The following is a 23,686-nucleotide window of genomic DNA, read 5'->3' on the forward strand; positions in this document are numbered from 1 at the left end:
GGCACCACTCCGGCTACTAGCGGTCCAAGAGCGGTCCTATGCCTCATGTCCAAGCAGTGGTCGAAGCCATATTTTAATCGTCGCTGCAGCGACTCGAACTTGGAACCATGAGGTTAGAATCGCTGTCCAGTACCACTAGCTCTGGCTCGAGTACCTCACCCTATTAGGGTGTTGAACTGGAATTGTCCCCCTCCTATATTTGGTTGGCCATGACGTATGGGATGACGGAAGAGTCGAAATAATTCTCGGCGGGCCACGTGCGAGTTCTCCCTAGTCAAATAAAATAAACCAGCAACCGCCCAAGCGTCAGAGAGAGGCGAATGGCGACTATTTCCACGTTGACCGGACCATCACGTGAACAAATAGTGGAGGGCAATTTGGAAAATCACATTGGATGTTTGGGCTTCTCCGTTTCAGACACTTCGACGAACAAGAGACGGTTTTCTTCCAGAATGGCTAGGGATATCTAGATACTCCTCATGCTGATTCAGTACTACAGTTTGCCCTTATTTTTTGGGTACCCCCATCCTCTAGCTATCTCAAAGTAAACTTTGACGGCAGTAGATCAGCAGATAGTATGATTGGAGGGATTGGATTTGTGATCAGGGACCACCATTGGAGGATGCTTGTTGCAGGAAAGCGGCGCAGGCCAGGGCTTACAGTAGTCGAAGCAGAGCTGCGGGCAGCCTAGGAGAGTATATTATACGCCAGGTAGGTACTTGGTGTCAAGCGGATGTACCTCGAGGAGGACTCATCTGTGGTGATCGACTGGATCTGGGGGGCGGACAGGTATAAGGATGGCCATCCCCTTATTCGGGAGTCTCTTAGGATAGCTTAGATGATGGATGATTTTTAGGCAGCACACATGTTTAGGGAGGCGAACAGGGCAGCAGATTGGGTCGTCTCCTTTGTAACCCGACACTCCAGGGATTTTTTTTGGATGTCTACTTCAGACGTTCCTCCTCCTTTGTTTTTAGTACTTTCCCATGATTTGGCAGGTTATACTCACGTTAGATTTATATGATATGAGTAGTCGTTTCTACCAAAAAAAAACGGACGGTTGATAATTATTCGACACTTCGGTCTCCATGGCAAAGTTGAGGACGGCCTAGGCGGGCTTTTAACATGCAAGGTGAGTGCTGTAGGCCAGTTCGGTCATCTTGGAGGACGACTCAATAACGATGATCAGTTGGATTCAAGGAGGTCCAAGGGATGTGAGCTCGGACCACCCTCTGCTACGGAACATCCAGATGATGATGAGGAATGGGGTGGCCTTTCAGGTCAAATATGTATTTAGAGAGGCCAATGAGGTTACTGACTATATGGCTGCTTATATGGCTAACTATTCAAGGTATACCTTATGGTTAAGAGAGGGGAAGCTGTCTCGGACATTCCGTGAGCTCGTATTCTCTGATTTTATTAGATGTATTCGTACACGCATTATATGATGAACCTACCAAAGCGCAAAAAATAAAAAAAATAGTATGGCTGATTAGACAGCCTCATTCGCAGCCTACCACTCTGAAGCCTTTATCTAAGTAACAACGTGTCACCATTTGTCATTTTTTTAAAAAAAATTTGTTGGCTACAACCCCTTCGGCGGGTGTGAACAGCCATTATACCAAAAAAATAAAACAAAATAAAATAAAATAAAATAAAATAAAATAAAATAAAAAAGAAGCCCATCTCTGTGGACTTGCGGCGCGGTCTTGGGGCGAGCTGCGGCGACTCTATTAGATTCCACAAATGCCCCTCAACGTCTCTCCAACCTCTCTATAAATACCATACAACGCTCCCGAGAGAGGAGCAGGAAAGCAGAAGAACGGAGATTCCACCAACCCATCAAGCAACTCTCTAAAGAGCCTGATCTACATAATTTTTTCTTAAGATGGCTGCCATCCCTCTTCTGACTCCGCACAAAGTGGGCAAATTCGATCTTTCTCATAGGTCAGTACCTTTTTTTACTTGCTCTTCAATTGTTCTTAGAACCCAGTAATCATTTCACAAATTTGATCTCTCAACTCCATTTACGTATATATATTGGTAATTAAAAAAGCTCTCCAAGTGGTTTCTAATTGTGCATCTTGAATACTTTGGTTTGATCCATTCGCTCTTGGCTGTTAATTGCTTAAGAAATTAAGGGCGAGGAAGCAATGTTGGGAGGCTTGTTGTTTTAGTTCCCACTTTTACAGTTGTTGTGGTTGTTGGAACTCTTAAGGAAATGTAGGAAACGAAGGAAAAAGCTAATTTATGCAACCAAAGTTGGAGATCTGCCATGGAGGTGCTGGAAAATTGCCGACGCCACTTTTCAATGCAGGCTTCAGACATACATTTTTTCCCAAATACGCTGAGAGTTTTCGGCCTCCACTGTTTCTCTTCTACATTCATAAATGTAAATATGTAATACACACACACACACATATATATATATACATATATATGTACATATGTACATACATATATATGTATGTACATATGTACATACATATATATGTATGTACATATACATACATATATATGTATGTACATATGTACATACATATATATGTATGTACATATACATACATATATATGTATGTACATATGTACATACATATATATGTATGTACATATGTACATACATATATGTACATACATACATATATATATATATATATATATATATATATATATATATATATATATATATATATATATATATATATATATATATATATATATATATATATATACATACATATATATATATATGTACATATGTACATACGTGTATATATATATATATATATATATATATATATATATATATATATATATATATATATATATATACATATACATACATACATATATGTATGTATGTATAAATTGCTATATGTATGTATATATATATATAGATAGATAGATATCACTATTTTATATGGTCCGCAACTTTATATAGCAAACATTTTGCTCAAAAGACTTTCATAAGGTCGGCAACCACTTTCTCAACATGATGACACCCATGGCGTCAGTTCTACTAGTAATTTTTTGGAGTGAAATTACAGTAATAATATGTTTGCTCATTTTGTTTTTGCTCAAACTTAATTGCTTTGCCTCTGCAAATAATCGGAATGTATATATTTCTGAATATCCGTAGAAAAGGGAGATTTGAGGAAAAAGGCTAAAACTTGTTCCCTCCTTGGAGAGTATGTTCTAATTTCAAGCAAGGAATTATGAACACAGGATTCTGATATAAGGCAGTATTTTCGTTTCCATTTGTACACAGGATTGTTTTGGCACCAATGACAAGATCAAGATCCTATGGTAATGTTCCACAACCACATGCTATCTTGTACTACTCTCAGAGGACCACCAAGGGAGGCCTTCTCGTCACCGAAGCCACTGGGGTCTCGGATACGGCCCAAGGGTATGACCACTGGAAGCTCTAATCCATTCTATCATGTCATATTCTTAAGCATTGACTTTATAAGATCCTTCAAATGGTCATTAATTCTTCACTTAATCTACCACATTTTTGAAGGAAAAACTCTCCTAGTCGATCTCATTGTCTTTATTTTTTTGGGTCGATCTTTTGTTAGATATCCGGACACTCCTGGGATATGGACAAAGGAACAGGTGGAAGCTTGGAAGCCGATTGTGAATGCCGTCCATGCCAAGGGTGGGCTATTCTTCTGCCAACTTTGGCATGTGGGGAGGACTTCTAGCTACGGTATTAATTGTTCTCTACTGTAGCGTCACATCTGCATGCATCTACTGCTACTCTTTGCACTATCTAGTCCAAAAAATAAATATCAGATGATCAAAGGGATTAGACATGAGAATCCTTGGAGATTCATGCACACAAATCTCCACACATCATCATGATAGTATAGTGTCTCCACATCATCAGATATGCTTCTAACATGTTTGTGTCTTACACAGCTTACCAACCTAATGGACAAGCACCGATTTCTAGCACGGACAGGGGGATCGCACCTGTAACCCTTCACGATGGCAGTGTCGAAGAGTTCTCTCCTCCACGGAGATTAAGAACTGAGGAAATCCCTCGCATCGTCAATGATTTCAGACTTGCTGCAATGAATGCCATTGAAGCTGGTAATTGTTACACTCTCTAGTGCCGCTGTTTCAGTTCTGTAACGAGAAAGGGAAAGGAAGAAGAAAAAACTTAAAAGCATGCTGCATGCATATATTGTCACCAACGTGACAAGCATTTGATGCACATTTCCTTGTGATTCACAGGCTTCGATGGAGTTGAAATTCATGGCGCAAATGGCTACATCATCGAACAATTCATGAAAGACAGCGTCAATGATCGGAACGATGAGTACGGTGGGAGCTTGGAGAATCGATGCCGCTTTGCTTTAGAAATAGCCGAAGCGATCGTCGAAGAGATCGGAGCTGACAGAGTTGGAATGCGTCTCTCGCCCTTCTCCGACTACATGGAGTGCTGGGATTCAAATCCAGAAGCCCTTGGTCTTTACATGGTGGAGGCACTGAACAAGTATGGCATTGCATATTGTCATCTGATTGAGCCCAGGATGGCCATTGTGGATGGGAGGCGCCAAATACCTCACAGGCTGCTTCCGATGAGGAAGGCTTTCAAGGGAACTTTCATTGCTGCTGGAGGATATGATAGAGAGGAAGGGAACAAGGTTGTGGCAGAAGGTTACACTGATTTGGTGGCATTTGGTCGCCAGTTTTTGGCTAATCCTGACCTGCCTAGAAGATTTGAGCTCAATGCTCCTCTTAACAAGTATAATAGGTCCACGTTCTATACACCGGATCCTGTTGTTGGATACACAGACTACCCAGTCCTGGAATGCAAAAATTAAACTTCGTTGCTATGGAGAAAAAATAACGAGGGACACTTTTGTGTCTATTTTCATATAAAGAATGTTGCAACTTATTCCATAAAAAAAAAATTATATTTAAACTCAATTATTGCACAATAAAGCAGTGGTATTGCTGTTCGGGGTGCTTTGCATATGCCAATATTTTTTTTTAAATTTTTGATGAAGCAGGTGGGTCATATCACCCTAATAAAAATACATCTTGAAGAGTCCAAGTACAAATATCATGGAGCTAAGTGGGGATCGAAAACAAATTCCTCTAAGTGGTGTCCCCAAAATGACTAGCCACATATGAAACTAGCTAGACAGCAGTATCATTCGTCTTCCTAAAAACATGAGTTACTTCCGAACCCTAAATGCCTCCCTCTTGGAGTAACATATTCGACTCCCTACATGCCTCTCTTAATCCTTCATTGTGCTATAACTATTTCTATGTCTAATCGCTGTAATTTTGGCCAAGGAGTGTCACATTGTAGGGTTGCAACGAGGTTTAAAATCATCATGGGGCCTTCTCTTTCATTGACCAACAAGGTAGTGCTGGTTTTCTTAAGAAATTCGCAAGGACCGATCATAAAGGTGGATGCTTCCTTATTTGCTGCTTCCTCTTGTATTGATGCAGAAATCAGAGCTGCTAGAAATCTGCCAATGTGGGAGGGTTTGGACTGAAGGAGATTCAAGGGTTGTGGTTGACTGATTTCGAGGATATTCTTTTACATGTATCTCTTACAAACCACCCTTGCTGCATGATGTTATTCACTCATTAAGGAGTTTAATTTTGTGTAAATTTCTCATGTTTTTTTCGAGAATCCAACCAGCCAGCTGAATGGATCTCAAAACAGTCCTTTTCTTTAGTTTCGAGAGCTCAACAATGGGATACAAAATTTTTCTCATCTGCTGCTGGTTCTTGCTAAGACTTGACTGCAGAGTGTTCTCATTTTGTGCATAATATTGTACAGAAGGTGTCCTTTTATATTTCAATTTTTTGAAATTTTTAGTTTTATAATTTATTCAATCGGAAGGATTCTTTCCTCCCATAATTAACTAATATCCAACTAATTCCTAAAAGCAACCGTGTATGGAAAATTCTAGTTTACACTAGCTCTAAAGCATGCCACTATATTTCTGTTATTTTTCATTCTTTCACAGCTTGATGGCTGATAATAGCCGTTATAATTATAGTCGTTGTTTTATTTCCCAAAAATACGGCTCATGATTGAAACCAAACTCAATTCGGTTCATGGGAGCCCACTTCAAGCATTTGATTGGTCCAACATGGGGCTGAAGTGAGTTTTTCCATTCTCCCACTTACATCAAACCAAACGGATCCTTGGTTAATGAGAGCTCTACTTAAATATTCTTACTTTCACAAGAGGAATCAAATTCTTGTTGCATTTTTCTTTTTTCTGAGGAAAAGAGGAGGAATTAACTTTTTGTGATGCAATTTGGAGACAACAATGATAATGTATTTGTTTGTCATTGTAGGTGCAATTACTAGTGAACCAGCAGTTAGATGATAAGTGCGTTCTTCAAAGAACCAACAGGGGCTACTTGATATATAGATGTGATGCGATTTCAACATTTGCTCCACAAAGAGGACATTCGGATTTCGCTGCATAGCCTTTTCTCCTCACTAGTGCGTAGTCTGTACTTCAAAGCAAGCCAAAGAAAGCCTTCGCTTTCTCAGGAGCCATTGCTTTCCAAATTGCTTGGTAGAAAAGAGAGAGGAGGCCTCCATTGTTGATGAACTTGTAAAGAGAATGAACTGAAAAGTTGCCATGTTTGGTTCATTTTCTGTGAATGGGCCTCAGAGCTTGAAGTTCCATTGTCAATAGGCTGCAACAGTGGCATTCTTCTCATAGATCCTGGGTACAGGTCATCAAAAAGTGATGCCAATGGGATGGAATCAATCCATCAATCCTCCCAAAATGGATGCTATTCCCGTTCCTCGATTTGAAGGAGGTGCAATTCAGAGTGTTCCTATTCATGGCACTTCATAATCAATATGGTTTAACCATCAAGGTTCAATTCCAGTGTTTTCGCAAGTTTTTCCAAGACTTTTCCAACTATTTTTATCCCACATTTGCATACAAAGCACACCGCTAAACAACTATTATTGGTGAATCAAGGTTTTGCTGTCCGCATCCATGGTCGGCTGACATAATTAAAATAACATATCCTCAATCATTATTTGAGTTCATCCACCAAAACAAACCATTATTTTGCATCTCCATCTTTTGGCCTTGCACCATTAGCTTTACCTTTTAGCTATCTTTAACTTTACCAGCCAAGCTCCTTCCTCCTCCTGGACCATGTGGTCTCCACTCCAGAGCTGCTGCTTTGTGGTAAAGAAATCTCCTTGCTGATTGGGACTTTGGAAGTTTGTGTAGATGTTGGAACTTGGAACCACCACCCTTTGGAAAAAAGACATGAACCCTTTCCAAGCCAAAGCACAGATATAAGTGCTATGCTTCTTTATCGAAGGATGCGCATGTTTAGAGAATCTCATAGGCACTACGAAGGCATTTGGTTCCCATGCCCAAGGGGAGCATTCCCAATGCCCCCTTTTTGCCATCTCTTAACACTTGTCTTTGTATTGTTCTTGGAGCCTTGTGATCTCCTCTCAGCCAAACAAGTCGCACATTCAAAATATTCTACAACATCATAAAACATTTCTCAATTAGGAGCACTCAGATAAAGGAGTAGAAAAAACAAACATTACCACCAGTTGAAATCTGTGATGTTTTGACTAACAACATATAAATCTATGAAATTCTCAACACATAAGCACAGTTATAAGATTTTCTAGGCTTCAGGAAAAAACACGTTTGTCATTCTTTAAGCCTCATCTGCAATAATTAAATTGCTTCCAAGTTTTTTGGAGGTTTGAAGTCATCAACATTTGTTGAATTTTACATGCCTTATCGAGGAGACATTAATGAATGACTGATAGATTTTTTTTTTTTTGTCAGCATTTGCTTTCCATGCTTTATCCTGTAACTTGAAATATATAAATAAACTATTTGACTTACAGTTTTTACTTCTTTAATTTTAGTTTTACTCTTTTTAGATAAATTTTAAATTTGATGATTGTTTTAGTTATCATTCTTAATCTAAATCACTCTCAAGTACTAAAAACTATCCTTCTAAGCGACTTGATGCTTCAGTCATGTCCTATTTAGAGACTAGGCCTTAAATGGCCAATCAACAACCAAATAAAAGACATCTTTGAACTTGAAGAAAAGTCAGAATGAATGACTTTTAAGAGCTTTCATGGCCATATCGAATATATTTGACGAATGGTGAAGCAGATTTTATTCGCACATCATTGCTCTAAACTCAATCGAACTCTTTGACTAAGTCGCAAATGCCTTTTCCTCTGCTTCATGCCAAAAACTAAGGATTCATTGGGCTAGGCATAAGAAAATCAAGGATTCAGCAACTCAGTGGTCCGGACAGTCTATTTGATCAAGCTAGGTTTCATCTATAGGATTGACAGGAATAAGATCTTCGACTGGTAGCTATGGCCCGCTCCTATCAAATCAGTTGACAGGAATGCTTCATACTGTTATAAAGTGGAAGATGTACACATATTGCAAATCATCACCCCCCCGCATCAAAATATTTGGTGGGAAAGCTAGCTTTATAATGATACTTCCTTTTAAGAAATTTTTCCAATTCACCTCCCAGTGGTTTACCAAAAATATTCTCACAAAAACAACCCATATATGAACTTATGAAAGAAAGTATTCTACCAGCAGATTGGTGAATTTTCATGAGGTCAATGTGACCGGAAATGTAGTCAGTAAAATGAATTTAAACTCATTAAAGAATATGAAGTCTTACCTCTTTGAGAGAAAAAAAGCAGGTACATAGAGCCAGATCAAAACTGTTGGAAATCTGTCTCAGCATTAAACATCTGATTTCTGGGCCTGTAAAATGTCAAGAAAAATATATAATCAAACCAGACAATGTTCAATTTGTCATAGTAGTTTATTATACAGTAAAGAGGAAAAAAGAACGCCAATGTTATAAAAAAAAAAAAAGAAATGCTCTGTGTATCTGATAATATTGCTCACCGTGATTTACATGTAGTATTATGGAGGGTGGCCAACAAATCAAGTCTCTCAGCACTTTAGAAATTGGCCATTCATGAGAGGACAGCAAGGAGACCTTTAACGAAGTTCAATGAACTCTCTCCCATGTTCCATTTTATAAGGAAAAGTGATTGGAATCTTAGAGCTTTATGTGATGGATAAAAGCATCCAGGTGGCACACCACAAGGAGATGTCGCCACCTCCAAGTGTGCCATGTGGCATCCTCCAAACCCTAACAATGCAATATTAGATTTGAAGATCTGCCATAAGAGAGAGGGAGGGAGGGAGAGGATTCCACCCATGAATTATTGATTGGAATGGATTCTTGGCCTCTAAGCAAATAAGGAAGAGAGGATATTTGGACTCCCCAAATAAATTTGTTTATTTGCTCAAGAGGCTTGCAAACTCTTAAAGCAAACTACCCAAGAGCTGGTGGCTTTCTCATTTAAAATCAATACAAAGCAAAAGCATGAGAGCCATTGTAGTGATGCCTTTTGAGCTGCACTAGATATATGATGATGTCCTAATTTTATGCATGCATAAAGAAAATATTGGATCACTAAGCCTGAAAAATAACCCAGGACGACACTCCCCCTAAATTCAAATTACCGATCGATTGTCAACAATTTAATAATGACAAAACTCTTAAGATATTAAAGAGCATAAATATGCTCCACAACATGCAGGAAAAAAAAACTACCTTCAGAGGTTAACAAGACGCAAGTTGACTTTACAACTTCGACCAAATATCAATGCTGACGGATCTTTTGCCATGTTCCAAGTACACATCTTAAAGTCTAGTTATGCATATATAGCTAAATGTAGACTTTGCTTTTTCCTCTAAGTGGGAATAAACTAACATCTCCATTGTATGACCTTTTAACAAGTTAGCATAAAGTAAAATAACAGCAGTCTCATATGCAAAAATGATTTGCCAACAAGAACTCCAAAAAGGAAGGAAACAGCTGATGTACTTAAGTGGTCCTGCTGAAGCTCCATGACGTTAATGAGACACAGCAAGTAGTTGGCTTTGACAGTCAAGCATGAATAGTCTTATGCAAAATTCAAGATCCCTTCCTACAGGAAGGAATTAGTTTGAAAGAGACACATGGGACTGACACTCTCAATTCAACAGTCAAAGCCAGTTCTAAAAATCTGGCAAAAAATCAACGGTTGCCCCTTAGTCAAGTTAAAAACTAGACAGCCTTGCTCTACGAGGCTCCACTAACTATAGAAGTGCATAAAAGTTACATATAAAAAATTCAAATATTTAAAAAGGGAGGGGGGAGGGGGGGAAGCAAGAATGATTGCTTCTCTTTCTCTAGTAGCGGCACCATGAATTTCTTTTGAGAGGCCAAAGCAACAGATGAACATAAGTAATTTAAAAATTGATCTTAGAGACCAAGTATTTGATTTGACATGTTGGATCACAACAGTCAAAGCACCAATCGTGAATGCACTTAAAGCATAGTCTCTTGAGAGTATAAACCAGACACAGCAGAGGGCGGCTATAAATTGCCTTGTTCCTGGAGAAAGGGATAAGCATGGCCACTGCGGCCCCCAGCCTATGGGAAGGGCCCCGGAGGGTGCTTGCATGGTAGAGATGACAACCTTACTGATGTGTAAAGACTGGCCAACAAGTTATTCCTTCTCCAATGAACTACTATATGAAGGTCACCCCCAACCTCAAGGTGATCAATTTTGTTGCCTCATGAGAGAGGGAGCAAAGAACTTGAAGTAGTGCAACAACCACAAAGCTAGTCTAAACTAGTAGAAGGTTGTCTGCAATAGAGGACAAAAGATGCCACGCGGAAAGGTGCAGATGAGACGGATCGAGAACCCTGTCCAGCGGCAGGTCACCTTCTGCAAGCGCCGAGCTGGACTGCTCAAGAAGGCTAGGGAGTTGTCAGTGTTGTGTGACGCCGATATTGGCATCATCATATTCTCCAACCATGGCAAGCTTTATGAGCTAGCCACTAACGGGTTTGTATCCATTTATCTCAAGATGTCAACTGTGTGAAGCTTAGAGCTCCTATCAGTGACTTATAGTAATCTATTGCATGTGTGGTGCAAGGTCATGGGAGACTTGATAGTCACTAATGAGTTTATTGTTGTCAATATCAAAGGGACATGCAAAGTTTGATTGAGAGATACAAGAGCATTGGTGCAGAAGCTCAACTTGAAGGTGGTGAAGTGAATCAACCCCAGGTCTGTTTTACATTTATGCTCTATAGGTCACAGAATTAAGCCAAAGTTGTAAAGTTTTGAAGACAATGAAAATTTACTGAATGGTAAACTCTTTATAGCAAATTAAGTAATTAACAAGATAGGGGAAAGAGTGATAACTGTTGAGACGAAAGAAATATAGTCAGAGATACAACACCAAGCTTTTATCTAGTTATTTTCATGAGTCCATCTTCTTTTCATGGTATTTTACTTTTTAGTTTGTCCATTTATGATTCTATTTGTTTAAATGGGTTTCCATGTGATGGAGAGAATGACCTTCATGCATATAGGAATAACATGGGAGAAGAGATTTTTTTAAAGCCAAACTAATCATAATGAGATAAGGCTTCTGGTTATGGCTAGTGTTTTCTATACAGATTTGTCATAGTAGGCAAGCTTGGGTACAGCAGACCACAATATAAGCACGGTAAAGAGACTAAAAGTGATAGCAGTTGGCTCTAGATCTATCTAAGAAGCAATACTTCTGTCAAATAAGGATCAAATTTGTGGACAATTTTTCACTTTTGCTTTGCGAAACACAAACGCAGATTTAAGGTGGTTAACAGTTAATATCCTCTGGAAGGTATAATCTCTTGTCCTACCCATCTAGAAGGATGGACAAGGAGAGCAATCAGAAAATCTTTTTAAAGGCTCAGTAGTTTGGATCAGTCATCCTCAAAAGTCTGGCACTCAAGTAGCACAAAAGATTAAGGCTTTCTACTGCTACTGAGAAAAGCCCAATGGGATAAGTCGACTAGTTATGATTATTGTTTAAACTCTATTTACTTGAGTTCGAACTAAACCGAGAACTAATGTGAGTTTTTCTTTTTTTATCCTATGGGTTTGTGCTCCTCTTTGATTGAAAATATAAAGAATAAGGAGGAAAGCTGGCAAATAAATACAACACTTCATTTGATTTATCCAGTTCAGTCTAAAATTACCTGTAGTATGACTCTACGAGAAGATTGCCTACCCCATTTTCTGAAATCATATCCAAACTGGAAACCAAGACAAAATATACTCAGTAGAGAAATACAATTCAGATAGAGGACCAATAACTAATCCAAAAGAAGTTATGCTTAACCTTAATTTATAGGCTTGTACATCCATCATGGCCACATGAATTTCTTCAATAAGTCTACCATGGAATGCCCCTTCTGTTGATATATTCTCAGTGAGCTCTGTATTGATGTTTGTCATGGAGTGAGATGTTTTGTGGAGAGATCATAAAATTGCTACCGTAAAACCTACTTTGAATTGCTACTCTATTCGGATCATTTAGATGGAAATGTAAATTATGCCATGAATACAAGCATTCTTCTTTTCTAATGAGTCTACAAAGCACCCTTTCAGTTTAGACCAGTAAGCTTGTTTTATTAGCAGTTTTCCTCAGCTTATTGCAAATGCTTGTACTGCAAAATTACTAGAGATTAACTGTTTGACTCTCCAAATGCTTGAGTTCACCGGACTCAATCCTTCCTTGATCAAGGGTTCTTATAGTCAGCTCCATCAAATTTCTGTGATAAATTTTTCATTTTTGTGATATTTAAAATTAATATTTTAGTAAAGGCAGATATAAATGGTCTGAGAGAAAGATGAAACTTCTATGCATATATGCATTTCATATCCTCTAAATGTGTGGAAGTAATGTTCAAATCATGCATCAATATAGAAAATATCTATATTAAGCCAGCAACAGGAACAAGAATGTGTAAAATCAATGAAAATATGAACAATTGTGCATCTTCTACTTCATTTTGCTTACATATTTTTTCTCCATATGGACAGGTCTCGGAGCTGGAGAAGCTGGAGATATCCATGTTGAAGCAAGAGATCGATCTGCTGCAGAAGGGCATAAGGTAAATTCTCATGTCAACAGAACTACATTCAATTTTGTTCTCCAAAAAAAACTACATTTAATCATGTAACATTTTCTTGTAAGAGCAAGTTTGGTTTAGCTGTGCATAAAATCAATGCTATGACAGAAGGAACCAACAGTGTTTTGAGATGCTAACCATGTTTACAGAAAATGTATACAAGAATTTTTATTGGTTTATCCCAAATAATCGATTTGGTGCCCTGCAAAGTACAACAATAGGGGGAAAAACAAAAATATAGAGCAGGAAGAATCACATTATGTGAGATACAGCCGAAGGTCCAGATGAAAAGAATGAGATACATCTCCATCCACCCAGATGAAAATAATGAGATACATCTCCATCCACCCAGATGAAAATAATGAGATACATCTCCATCCACAGTCCAACACAAGAAAATGAAAAAAAGAAAAGGCTAGGAGAAGGGAGGAAGCTAGTTTCTAATATTGAACCCCTTGGAGAGAATACACAATCTTAACTGGAGGGAAATGCTCCTTCATTTAGTCAAAACTAAAAGGAATAAAGAAGAGTTAAAAAAAAACAAAAGAAAAAAAAACAACAGAAGACAATTAACATCCCCTGACCCCCATATTTTGTTTTGCTAAGACCTGACCCCCATATTTGATGGAGCCTTTTTCTTCCCTTAGCTACTTTTCTCAGATCTCTCAGCAGGTTAAGTCTCACCATTTACCAAAACCTAAATTTTGTACCTTGTTTTGGAGTTCTTTGTAATCATATAAAGATCTACAGAACTCCCAAGGACAGCGTAGAACAAGGGTTATGTGAAAAATAAGGAAATAAACATCCCTCAATATGAAAAATCCAAAACTGATATGTGATAGCAAATGCTTGTACAACACGTGTCAGCAATTTTAGATGGCTAGGAAACGAACCACACATGGCATGGAAGGTGTGCCTATCTAGCAAGTTAAGCAACTAGAAGCTTTCCGCAAGAAACACATGTTGTCTCAGTGAAAAGTAAGACAACAATTTACCCAAGAAAATACACATTCTAAAAGAAACCAAATGCAAAGACGCTAAAAGGACAATTTTCAGTCCTTAATTTTGCCTTAAAACTCCCTTGAACCCACAACGTTCAGTCTCTAACAGGTAACAGTGGACCCTGATTTTAGGGCACTTCCTTCTAAAAGAACTCATCATAATTTAGTAAGAAATTGAAATACGTCTGCTTTCCTAATTCCATCTAGTGCATCTCTAAACCGTAATAAATTGAAACATATAAACTAATACAACCGAACAGTTGTTGCATTTGCATCATTTATATTTAAGCTGACTTACAGCTAATTTGTGGCAATATAATGATTGTTTGCACAAAAAAATGGTGATGCTAGTGATGAATGTGGGCCAATCGTTTCCACTCTATGGCACAACTTTCTTGTTTCCTAAGGATATTTTCTCTTGGTTCTCCTCATATAATTCCTTGAAGGCCTCAATCAACTTTGCGGCTCATTAAATCAACTTTGTGGTTCATTAATCAAGCCTGATAAATACCTTCCAATACTTGAACAGCGTCATTTCTTTGATCTCTTATGCACAATTCAACACCTGCTTAACCTTTTCTGAGTGTTTGGTCTCTCTCTCTCTCTCTCTCTCTGCAATTAAATGATTATATATTATTTTCTTTTTTCACACACAAAGCTAAAAGACAAACAAACATTTTCTGCATTGAGATATGAAAGATAAAAGGGTGGCAGGTATATGCACGGAGAGGGAGCGGGACATATGACACTTGGTGAATTGCAAGCCTTGGAGAGGCATCTTGAAATATGGATGTGTCACATTCGTTCTACTAAGGCAAGGATGCCTTGTTTATTGCCTTTTATCAATTTAAGATGACTCAAGAAATTAAGTGTCTAACCTTAACTGATCTCTAAATTCACAGATGCAGATCATGTTCCAAGAGATCCAATTGCTGAAAAACAAGGTTAGTCTGAATCTAAATCGTGCAGGCTTCCTTGAGATTGTGAATGCGCCTCTGTCAAAAAGAAAGGGGGGAAAATCATGATGGCTACCATTGGATTGAAACTGGTCCTGAGCACTAATCAACTTACTAATATCAAACATAAATAGATTTGATAGTCAAGACCATGGAGCATGCTTGCAACTCTGCATTATTCTAATGCATAAAACCTTAAACTTAGATTAATTAAAAAATGTTGGCAATGTTCTGTTTCCAACCTATTTGATACTTCTCTGGTTGTGCAGGAGGGCATACTGAAGGCTGCTAATAAAATCCTTCAGGAAAAGGTACTGTTAGTGTAAAAGTTGGTATTAATGGCACAAGGAAATATTTTCATCTGCACATGAATGTTAGGTATTATTTTCTACTTATAGATGACAAGTAAATTATCTTCAAAATTAACATGTTACGATAAGTAATTAAATATTTAAAAATGAGTTAATATTTTCCATTTTTCTTGAACTATCATTTAATGAAACAATTATCACAACAATAATTAAGATTATGATCATTTTTGTGCAGGCTCCGTGACTCATATGAATATTACTTATAAGAAGTAAAAAGCTATATAAAATAATCTCTGGTCTCTTGAATATTTATGCAAAGGAAATTCTCTTTGTGATATTCATATATCCTTATTACAATTCTCTCTCTCTAGTCATCCTAGTAGTTTCTAGTTCCTGTATACTCTTCTTATTTGTCTTTTCTGTAATATGGATGGCATTAAAGTTTCTAAAATGTGTAGCATTTGTCAAGAAATGGATGATAACATAGTAAGTAAAGAAATTTTCTCAAACAAAAAATGATACTACTAGTTTTTTCCAGAAAATCTTGATTAGTCTAGCCAAATGGTTCCTCGGTATTTTTAGTGCATCAATTATGAAATAATAGAGGGTACGGTGTAATTGCACTGATATTTTTCTTTCTCCGTTATGCAGATAACAGAGAAAAATGGGCTTTTTGATATAGGTACAGTGACAGAAGGCATTCCATATCCACTAACCATACAGGATAACATATTCCAAATTTAGTAGTTCACAGTAAGCTATTACTGCAACTGATGACAATAAAGCTTGTGGAGATTTCCTGTGTGAAGTTTGTTGGTGTCTGTCCTAAGAACTGGGCCTGTGTGTGCTACCTATATATTCCAACACCTTATCTTGAACTTCGGATGTTATTGTATTTATTGAGTCCTAGAAACTAGCTATTTACTTTCTCTCTATGAGTGCCAATAATCTCATGCGAAGAACAAATTATTAGTCCTCTATTTACTGTTTTACAGTTTAATTAAAAGAACTGTAGCTGGCTGGAGTGGAGAATGCGGCAGAACATAGCACCATTGAATTCGGAGTCTATACACCCTCATAAACGTCTACCTTAAGTTCTATGATGAAAAATCTTGGTGCCACTTGGTTTGTTTTAAATTAGCATGAATCATGATATGACAGTTATATAAGAATTGATCTTCCCATGATACAACATTAATTTCCTATCTGAAAAATTTAACTAAGAGAACATAAGAAACAACAGATGATAGATTTTTATTTTTTTGAGAAAATCAAGAACAAAAAGTACACCAAATAGTCACATGTTTGTGTAGGAGGAAGTGCAACCTCCCTGAATCAAACAGTGAGAGCCATTATCTATGTCTGAATATTTACAAGGCGAAAGAAATTAACTGCAGCCAACCAGTAACACAGAACATATACACAATTGTCTAATGTATCCAAATTCCAAAACAGAAGGATTAAGCTCTTATAGTTACCTAACAAGCAAACCATTGATCACACAACAAAATATGACAAGATAACCTTATGAACATTTAAGCTTTAGTTCACTAGATGATCATGGACCTGTGCTCCTACCGCCTTCAACCATACCTGATCAAGTATTAGAGAAAATGATGCTAGTTATACAGAGTGGATCGGGACGCTGCTTTAAGTGTTCAATGAGATGAATATGGGTCTTAGCATGTGAACTGCATAACAAATATAAGATAGTAGCTTTAGACATGGCAAGATCGGATACTTACAGTCATCTTCCACTCCTGTTAAAATGTGACACTAGCACCCTATTCATCAGCCCTATAAAGCTCCCTCAGTTGTTTTGTGACTTCAGATGCAAAGGTACCCGCACAGATAGCTCCTATCATGCTGCCAGATTGCAACCTGCAGTAATCTGCCATAATCAAAGAATGAAAAACAAGAAAATTGTTCCCCAACCTACTTTTACCATTATAAGCATATTTTGCACTGGCAGCCCAAAAAAACAAAAAATGTTTTTAGTTGATAAGAAATTTACATGCAATGTGTACTTCACTAGGAAAGTTATCCAGAGCCTAGATGTATTTGCTTGCCCGGGTGATTTCTCATAGGGAGTAAAGAACTGGAAACGGAATTTAAGGGAACATTGAAAACAACTTGAAACATGGGAATAAGATTGTTTATTAATACCATAGTTATTTTAGATTCTACACTTCTTTAACAAGTTATAACTTTTACCCGAATTATGCAGATATCGTACTACCAGCATTCTACTTTGAAGGCCCAGCTGACCAAATTCAACTTTTCCCAATTATTCATTAAACCCTGTTGCATAGGTTCCAGCACATGGTACAGTAGAATACAGAGATGAGTTTGTCTTGCTATATTTTCCCTGATACTTGCGTATTTACCTATTATGCTAAACTGTTTTCACATAAAAAGGAGAAGCGGTGTAGTGGATTATTTATTTGATACTAGCTATAAGTTTGGACAGTGAATAACCCCAATAAAGTAAGAATAGGAAAATTTATTTTTTGGAATTTTAGAAAAAATTGACAAGCATTTTTTCCATATTTTTCCTCTTTAGCCCGGTTAACACCATTCAGCCATGTTGGACACGTACCTAAGAGTTATTCATTTATTCAGATACAACAGATAAATCAATCCAGCAACCAAACAAGGCCTAATCAAGTGTACTGTTTCCAGTATCTTTGCCTTTTGCCAAGACACAAATTGTAGCCACTACAAAATAACCGATCAAATATTTTAAAATTAAAGCATCAAGCTAGCTTTAATTCAGAGCCTCTCCCCCCATGTGACAACCAAAATTCTTGATATATTATAAACAAAAGAAGGCAAGCCAATTATAGCTAATAATCTATTAATAATTGATGAATACATTTAAACGACAGCAATAGAAAAATTAGTATCGATAAAATAATTAAAAAAAATTCTCCAATGGAGTCGATACACCCACTATCGTGGGCCATCACAATAAAAGGCTAATATTTTAGGGTTTAGGGAGAAGAGGAGATCGAAGACAATAACAAACCTAGGAGGCTCCGGCGTGCAATGGGAGAAGGAGACGAGAGGGGGGCGCGAGAAGATCTCCAGAGAGGCTGCTGGGGCGGAAGGGAGGCCGTCCGGCGGCAGCGCCGTCTTGGCCTCGTCGCCCTCTCCGCGGACTTGAGAGCCACGGATTTGGGGGGAATGGTGGCGACGCTGCCTCCGCCGCCGGGTTACGGGAGGACGGGTGGACGGCGAGGGCGGAAGGCGAGGTCGAGGCGTCGAGAGACTGTTAATAAAAATGCTTCAAAGACCTGGGGACGGCAGACAGGAGGATTTGAAGCTCACAGCTAGTGAGCTTCAGGCTCAAGCGGGGCCTGCTCGCCGCGTGGAGGGGCCTTGGATCCGGCGGCCACGGATTCACCCAGGCCCTTTTTTATAGAGAGTGGTTTGGGGCATCCTACCAACTACATAGATCCTGGCCATAAGAGAGGTTCGGATTCTCACTGATTGTGAAAGGTGCCCGGAGGAGAAGGAGACCATCATCCATGTACTGTTCACATATGCATCGATACTACAAGTGTGGAGCCTTGTCCTGACCCACCGACACACCTTCACTTTCACAGAGACATTCCTGAGACAGTTGAGGGACTCGGGGCGGAAACCCGGATAGGCATAGAGGGCAGTTGTGCTGGCTTACGTGGCATACCACATATGGTTGGACAAGAATGCAAGGATATTCAAGGGCGGAGGATTCTATCCGAGATCAATGGTGGATAGAGCACTTGCACATGTAGCTGAGCTAGCGAGTGTTGCTGCTGAGACTTCACCTAGGGATGATAGGGACATCTGGGGGCTCCATTTGGCTCCTGTAGCGACCAGGCATGCAATGGTACCCATGGTATCCTGGAAGCCCCCACTCCCTAGCTTCCTCAAGGTGAACTTTGACAGGAGTATTTCAGCGAGTAGCAGTAAATGTGGCGTGGGCTTTGTCATCAGAAATCACGACCTCCAGATGACTGCAGCAGGGGGACGGCGCATATTTGACGAGTCGATTCCAGTGGCGGAGCTGCGCACAGGAGGACCTCGTTCATGTTAAAGTGCACCTAGAGGCTCGGTGGATACTTTTGGAGGGCGATTCGGCTGTTGTGATTGACTGGATCAGGAGTGGACACACCATGCCAGACCTACATCCTATTGCTCATGATGTATCCACCTTTTGGAAGGGTTCGACTCCTTTGGGGTCACACATGTACTTCGGGAGGCGAACAGTGCTGCTGACTGGGTCGCTTTCTTTGCGGCACATCATACTGGAGATTTTGTACGGGAGGGCACCACTTCTATTCCGCAGGGCCTAGCCCGCATTTTGTACTGTGATTGCTCGAGGTATACTCACTAGTGAGACGCCAATTTACCACAAAAAAAAAGGACTTGGTTTTTGGAACAAGGAATTTCTATTAATTTTCCTTAATCTTACATTTGAACTAGTCTCGGCAGGCATGGTGGCACGGATTAAAAAACAAGCCGTTGGCAGCAGAGCTTGTGAGAGTAGAGCTGTTGGCAGTAAAGCTTTTAAAAATAGAATTGTTGTAAGTAGAGCTTTCTGAAGTAGAGCTGTTAAAAGTAAAGATTTTTTAAGTAGAGCTTTTTTGTTTGATGGGTCAACTAACATTAGCGTACTAAAGAGCAAGAGCTTATTTTAATAAAAAGTTTTTTACTGTTTGGTAACTATATTTTTAAAGTGTTGTGACACTTTAACATGTATTTGGTAAACAAACTGAGTAAGTACTTTTGGTATGACAAAATGACCATAAAAGACATTGCATAGTATTATACAACAGAACATAATAAAATATAATATATATTAATACCTAAATATATGATATAGTATAATATTATTGTAATATAATATAATATTATTATAATATAGTAATATAATATTATATATTGTAGCATAATAATTTAATATAACATTAAATTATTTAATATAACATATCAATGTGTTATGATATAATGTAATATAATATTATATTTATAATATAATATAATAATAAAAATATAAAATATTATAATTATTAGCATAATTAATTTTTCATAATATAACATAATATTAAATTATTGAATATAACATATTAATGTATTACGATATAATGTAATATTATATTATATTTATAGTATAATATAATAATAAAGATATAAAATATTGTAATTATTAGTGTAAATTAATTTTTTACCTTTCTGATGACCATTTATCTCTCTAACAAATTTTCTAACTAGATGATAAAATTGGTTAAACAATTACTAATATTTTTATTTATTTATTTATTTATTTATTTTTCTTTTTTTCTTTTTCTTCTTTTCTTTTATTTTTTTTTCTTTTTCTTTTCTTCTTTCTTGTTCTTCCTTCACGAAGCTTCTCTCCTTTTCTACTTCTTTCTTTCTTTTCCTCCCCTCTCTCTTCTTCCTCCCTTTCCCCACTTCTCCCACGCAGTTATGGAAGGGGCGATCAAGCTCTCGGGAGGGCCGGCTGGGCCGGCGGTGCGACTGGCAGCGTTTGCGGCACCTAGGGCTGGAAGTGGGCTCGGGCCGGCCCGAAGCCCATCGGGTCGGGCCGCCCGCGGGCCGGGCTATGGGCTAGGGCCAATGCATTTCGGGCCGGGCTCGGGCTTAATTATTCAGCCCATTTCTATTTCGGGCCGGGCTCGGGTATCTCATTGGCCCGGCCCGGGCCCGACCCAAGCCCGCGCCCATACTCAGCCCGAACGCGGCCCGTCCAAGCCCGAGCCCGTATCAACAATTTGCCCTAAAGGAAAACCCTTGAATCGCGACTCGCTCCGTCGCTCGTCACCATTTTCGTCCCTCCCCACGTCCGCGCCTTCTTCCCGGGCTTCCACGGCACCCAGCTCCTCCCCGCCTCCGACGGCTCCGGCCCGCACCCGCACCTCGTCCTCGACGACCTCGCCGCCGGCCTCCGCCGCCCGTCCCTCATCGACATCAAGATCGGCGCGCGCACCTGGTACCCCCCCGCCCCCGACGACTACGTCCGCAAATGCCTCAAGAAGGACCGCGACACCACCAGCCTCGCCCTCGGCTTCCGCATCTCCGGTGTGCGGATCCACCAGGGCGGCGACGCCGGCTTCTGGCGGCCCGATCGCGAGGCCGTCCGGCGGTTCACCGCGGAGGACGTCAAGCGAGCGCTCCGGCAGTTCGTGTCCTCGAATCCGGCGTCGGATCCGGGCCCGCCGGACTGCGCCTTCGCCTCCGCTGTGTACGGCCGGTCGGACGGGGTTCTGGCGCAGCTGCTGGAGCTCAAGGCGTGGTTCGAGGACCAGACGCTGTTCCACTTCTACTCGGTGTCGGTGCTGGTGATGTACGCGAGGGAGGAGGTCGAGGCCAGGAGGGCCGGCGGCGGGGTTAGGGTTAAGCTCGTGGATTTCGCTCATGTGATGGAGGGGAATGGGGTTATCGACCACAATTTCTTGGGGGGGCTCTGCTCGCTGATCAAGTTCATCTCGGAGATCCTCACCGACCCGGATGAGTGCTTGGCCGAACCCAACAAGGCGCACTTGAGCTTCGAGAATGGGAGCTGAGGGAACGGCAACAGCATGGTGGTTTGTTTTTTTGGTAGCCCACTCAGAATCTTCGATTTGATTTCGCTTTCTGATACTGGAGGCATGGCTAACTTTGCAGCTTTTAATTTCTGGGCCGGCCCAAATGGGCTCGGGCCGGGCTCGGGCCGGGCTGGGGCCTTGTTCCTTAAAAATTTTTCGGGCCCCGGCCCGGCCCGAAGCCTGGAAAAAAAATTCGGGCCGGGCTTGGGTAGGGGTTTGGCCCGACCCGGCCCGGCCCACTTCCAGCCCTAGCGGCACCCGAGGTGACCGCAGCCTGCGGCATTCCTATCTTCTCCTGTGGAGAAGAGAGGGAAGCTTGGGAGGAGAAAAGCTTGAGGCAACCATGGGAGGGGTGATGAAGCTCTCCGGAGAAGAAAAGGAAGAGCCGACGGCCAGCTTGCGACGTCGTGGCGCCCACGGCCACGGTGGATGAGGGCTCCGAGCTTCTTTACGAGATTCTCCAATCCTCCTTCTCTGCCGCCGCCGACTTCGGCTACTTCGATGTCTTTCTTTTATTTGGGGTTCGTGAGATTGGAGGAGAGGGGTCGTTGGAAAGAGGTGGTTGGGAGATTTCGAGCTCGGTGGATTGGGTATTTTAAGCTCGGTGGATTGGGTATTTTATTAGAAGTATTTTAGTCCAAAAAATAACTTTTTGACGGAGTCTAAAAATACTTTTTGGAAAAGCTCCAAAATAAAGCTTCTTTCAAAAAGTTATTTTTAGCTTTTTAGGAAAGCTAAAACAGCTTTCAAATTTTTTTACTAAATATCTTTTTTTATTTAAAAGTACTTTTGGAGGGCCAGAAAATGCTTTTTGGCCCTCCAAAAGCTTCCCCAAACGGAGCCTAATTCAAATATTTCCAAGAGAAATTGACTTTTGATCCTTACTTTCTTATTTTCTGAAATCTTTGGCATCCCATTCTTTAAATACTTGAGGGTCACCTTATGGTACACACTTGAGCTAGTCTCGGCAACAGCCCTGCCGAAACTAGATATGAAGTTACCTGGAATAAATTAACTATAGATCCCCATGTTTAACAAAACTTTGCGTCCGGCTCTTTGACTATTGGAGAGTTCACTACTTGAACTATTCTCGGCATGGCCAGTGCCGGAACTAGTTCAAACGGTACTACCAGGGACAAGTTAAGTGTTAGTCCCTCATTTTCTACAGAATTTTCTGTTTGATTCTTTGACTATGTGAGCTGAACTGTGGGCTACACTTGAATTAGTCCCGGCAAGCAAGACAAGCTGAAACATGACCAAGCGAAATTAATTAGAGGTTCCTATTTTTTATGATATTTTAACAACTAATTCTTTCGACTATTGGATCCAACTTCGGATCCCTTGTCACTCCTAGAAATGCCAGTGGCAAACACTAGCTTCTAAGGTTTCCCAGAGTTAAGAGTATACCAACAAGCGAGTTTGATTTTGGCCTTGAGCACGGTCATCCCATGGATCAATGATCTTTTTCATCCTGCAGTTTCTAGTAAATGACATTCACTATTTTATTTCCTCCCTTACTTCAAGGCTGATCATGTGCTGAGGGATGCCAATTGCTTGATGGATTGTTTGGCAGGTTGATGTTCTATTTGTGATTTCCATGTAGACTGTCTTTCCTGCCGAGCATAATCTCCTCCTGCAAATGGATACAAGGAATCCAAAAAATACCTTCCAATTCAACACGTGAAAAGATAAAGTCTATATAGTTATACAATAGGTCGATCCTGGATACTTATACATAACCAAGAAATCCAAATAATACATTTCAGCCAGCTTTT

The 23,686-nt window shown here is 39.8% G+C and overlaps 3 protein-coding genes and 1 long non-coding RNA gene across 21 annotated transcripts; 3 read left to right on the forward strand and 1 right to left on the reverse strand.

The window, feature by feature from the left end:
* The first annotated feature begins 1,809 nt into the window (after positions 1-1,809).
* Positions 1,810-4,973, forward strand: LOC103701623 (putative 12-oxophytodienoate reductase 4). Its single transcript, XM_008783759.5, has 5 exons — positions 1,810-1,947; positions 3,269-3,409; positions 3,582-3,712; positions 3,925-4,098; positions 4,243-4,973. The coding sequence occupies exons 1-5, from the start codon at positions 1,889-1,891 to the stop codon at positions 4,833-4,835; spliced, it is 1,098 nt and encodes a 365-aa protein (XP_008781981.3). The 5' UTR covers positions 1,810-1,888; the 3' UTR covers positions 4,836-4,973.
* A 1,883-nt stretch (positions 4,974-6,856) lies between these two features.
* LOC108511098 (uncharacterized) lies at positions 6,857-18,959 on the reverse strand. 18 transcript variants are annotated; one of them, XR_015972790.1, is made up of 10 exons: positions 18,347-18,959; positions 17,064-17,209; positions 16,797-16,911; positions 14,930-15,046; positions 14,563-14,663; positions 12,939-13,012; positions 12,258-12,354; positions 12,115-12,171; positions 8,697-8,782; positions 6,857-7,504 (listed from the first exon to the last, which is right to left on the reverse strand). It is a non-coding gene; the product is annotated as an uncharacterized LOC108511098 (long non-coding RNA). The 18 variants fall into 18 exon arrangements; XR_015972789.1 differs by having other exon boundaries at positions 12,939-13,015; XR_003384593.3 differs by lacking the exon at positions 14,563-14,663.
* On the forward strand, positions 10,749-16,797 carry LOC103701714 (MADS-box transcription factor 26-like). Its single transcript, XM_088710046.2, has 7 exons — positions 10,749-10,930; positions 11,074-11,155; positions 12,962-13,032; positions 14,766-14,865; positions 14,954-14,995; positions 15,277-15,318; positions 15,970-16,797. Exons 1-7 carry the CDS (start codon positions 10,749-10,751, stop codon positions 16,060-16,062), a joined length of 612 nt encoding a protein of 203 aa, XP_088566172.1. The 3' UTR covers positions 16,063-16,797.
* Positions 18,960-19,069: 110 nt separating the features above from the next.
* LOC120112227 (inositol polyphosphate multikinase beta-like) lies at positions 19,070-22,002 on the forward strand. Its single transcript, XM_039131088.3, has 2 exons — positions 19,070-19,182; positions 21,110-22,002. Exons 1-2 carry the CDS (start codon positions 19,070-19,072, stop codon positions 21,888-21,890), a joined length of 894 nt encoding a protein of 297 aa, XP_038987016.1. The 3' UTR covers positions 21,891-22,002.
* Positions 22,003-23,686: the final 1,684 nt, after the last annotated feature.

The sequence above is a fragment of the Phoenix dactylifera genome, chromosome 13, assembly GCF_051530095.1.
Source record: "Phoenix dactylifera cultivar Ajwa chromosome 13, Ajwa_hap1_PhDact_Kaust_v1.1, whole genome shotgun sequence".
In the NCBI taxonomy this organism is placed as follows: Eukaryota; Viridiplantae; Streptophyta; class Magnoliopsida; order Arecales; family Arecaceae; genus Phoenix; species Phoenix dactylifera.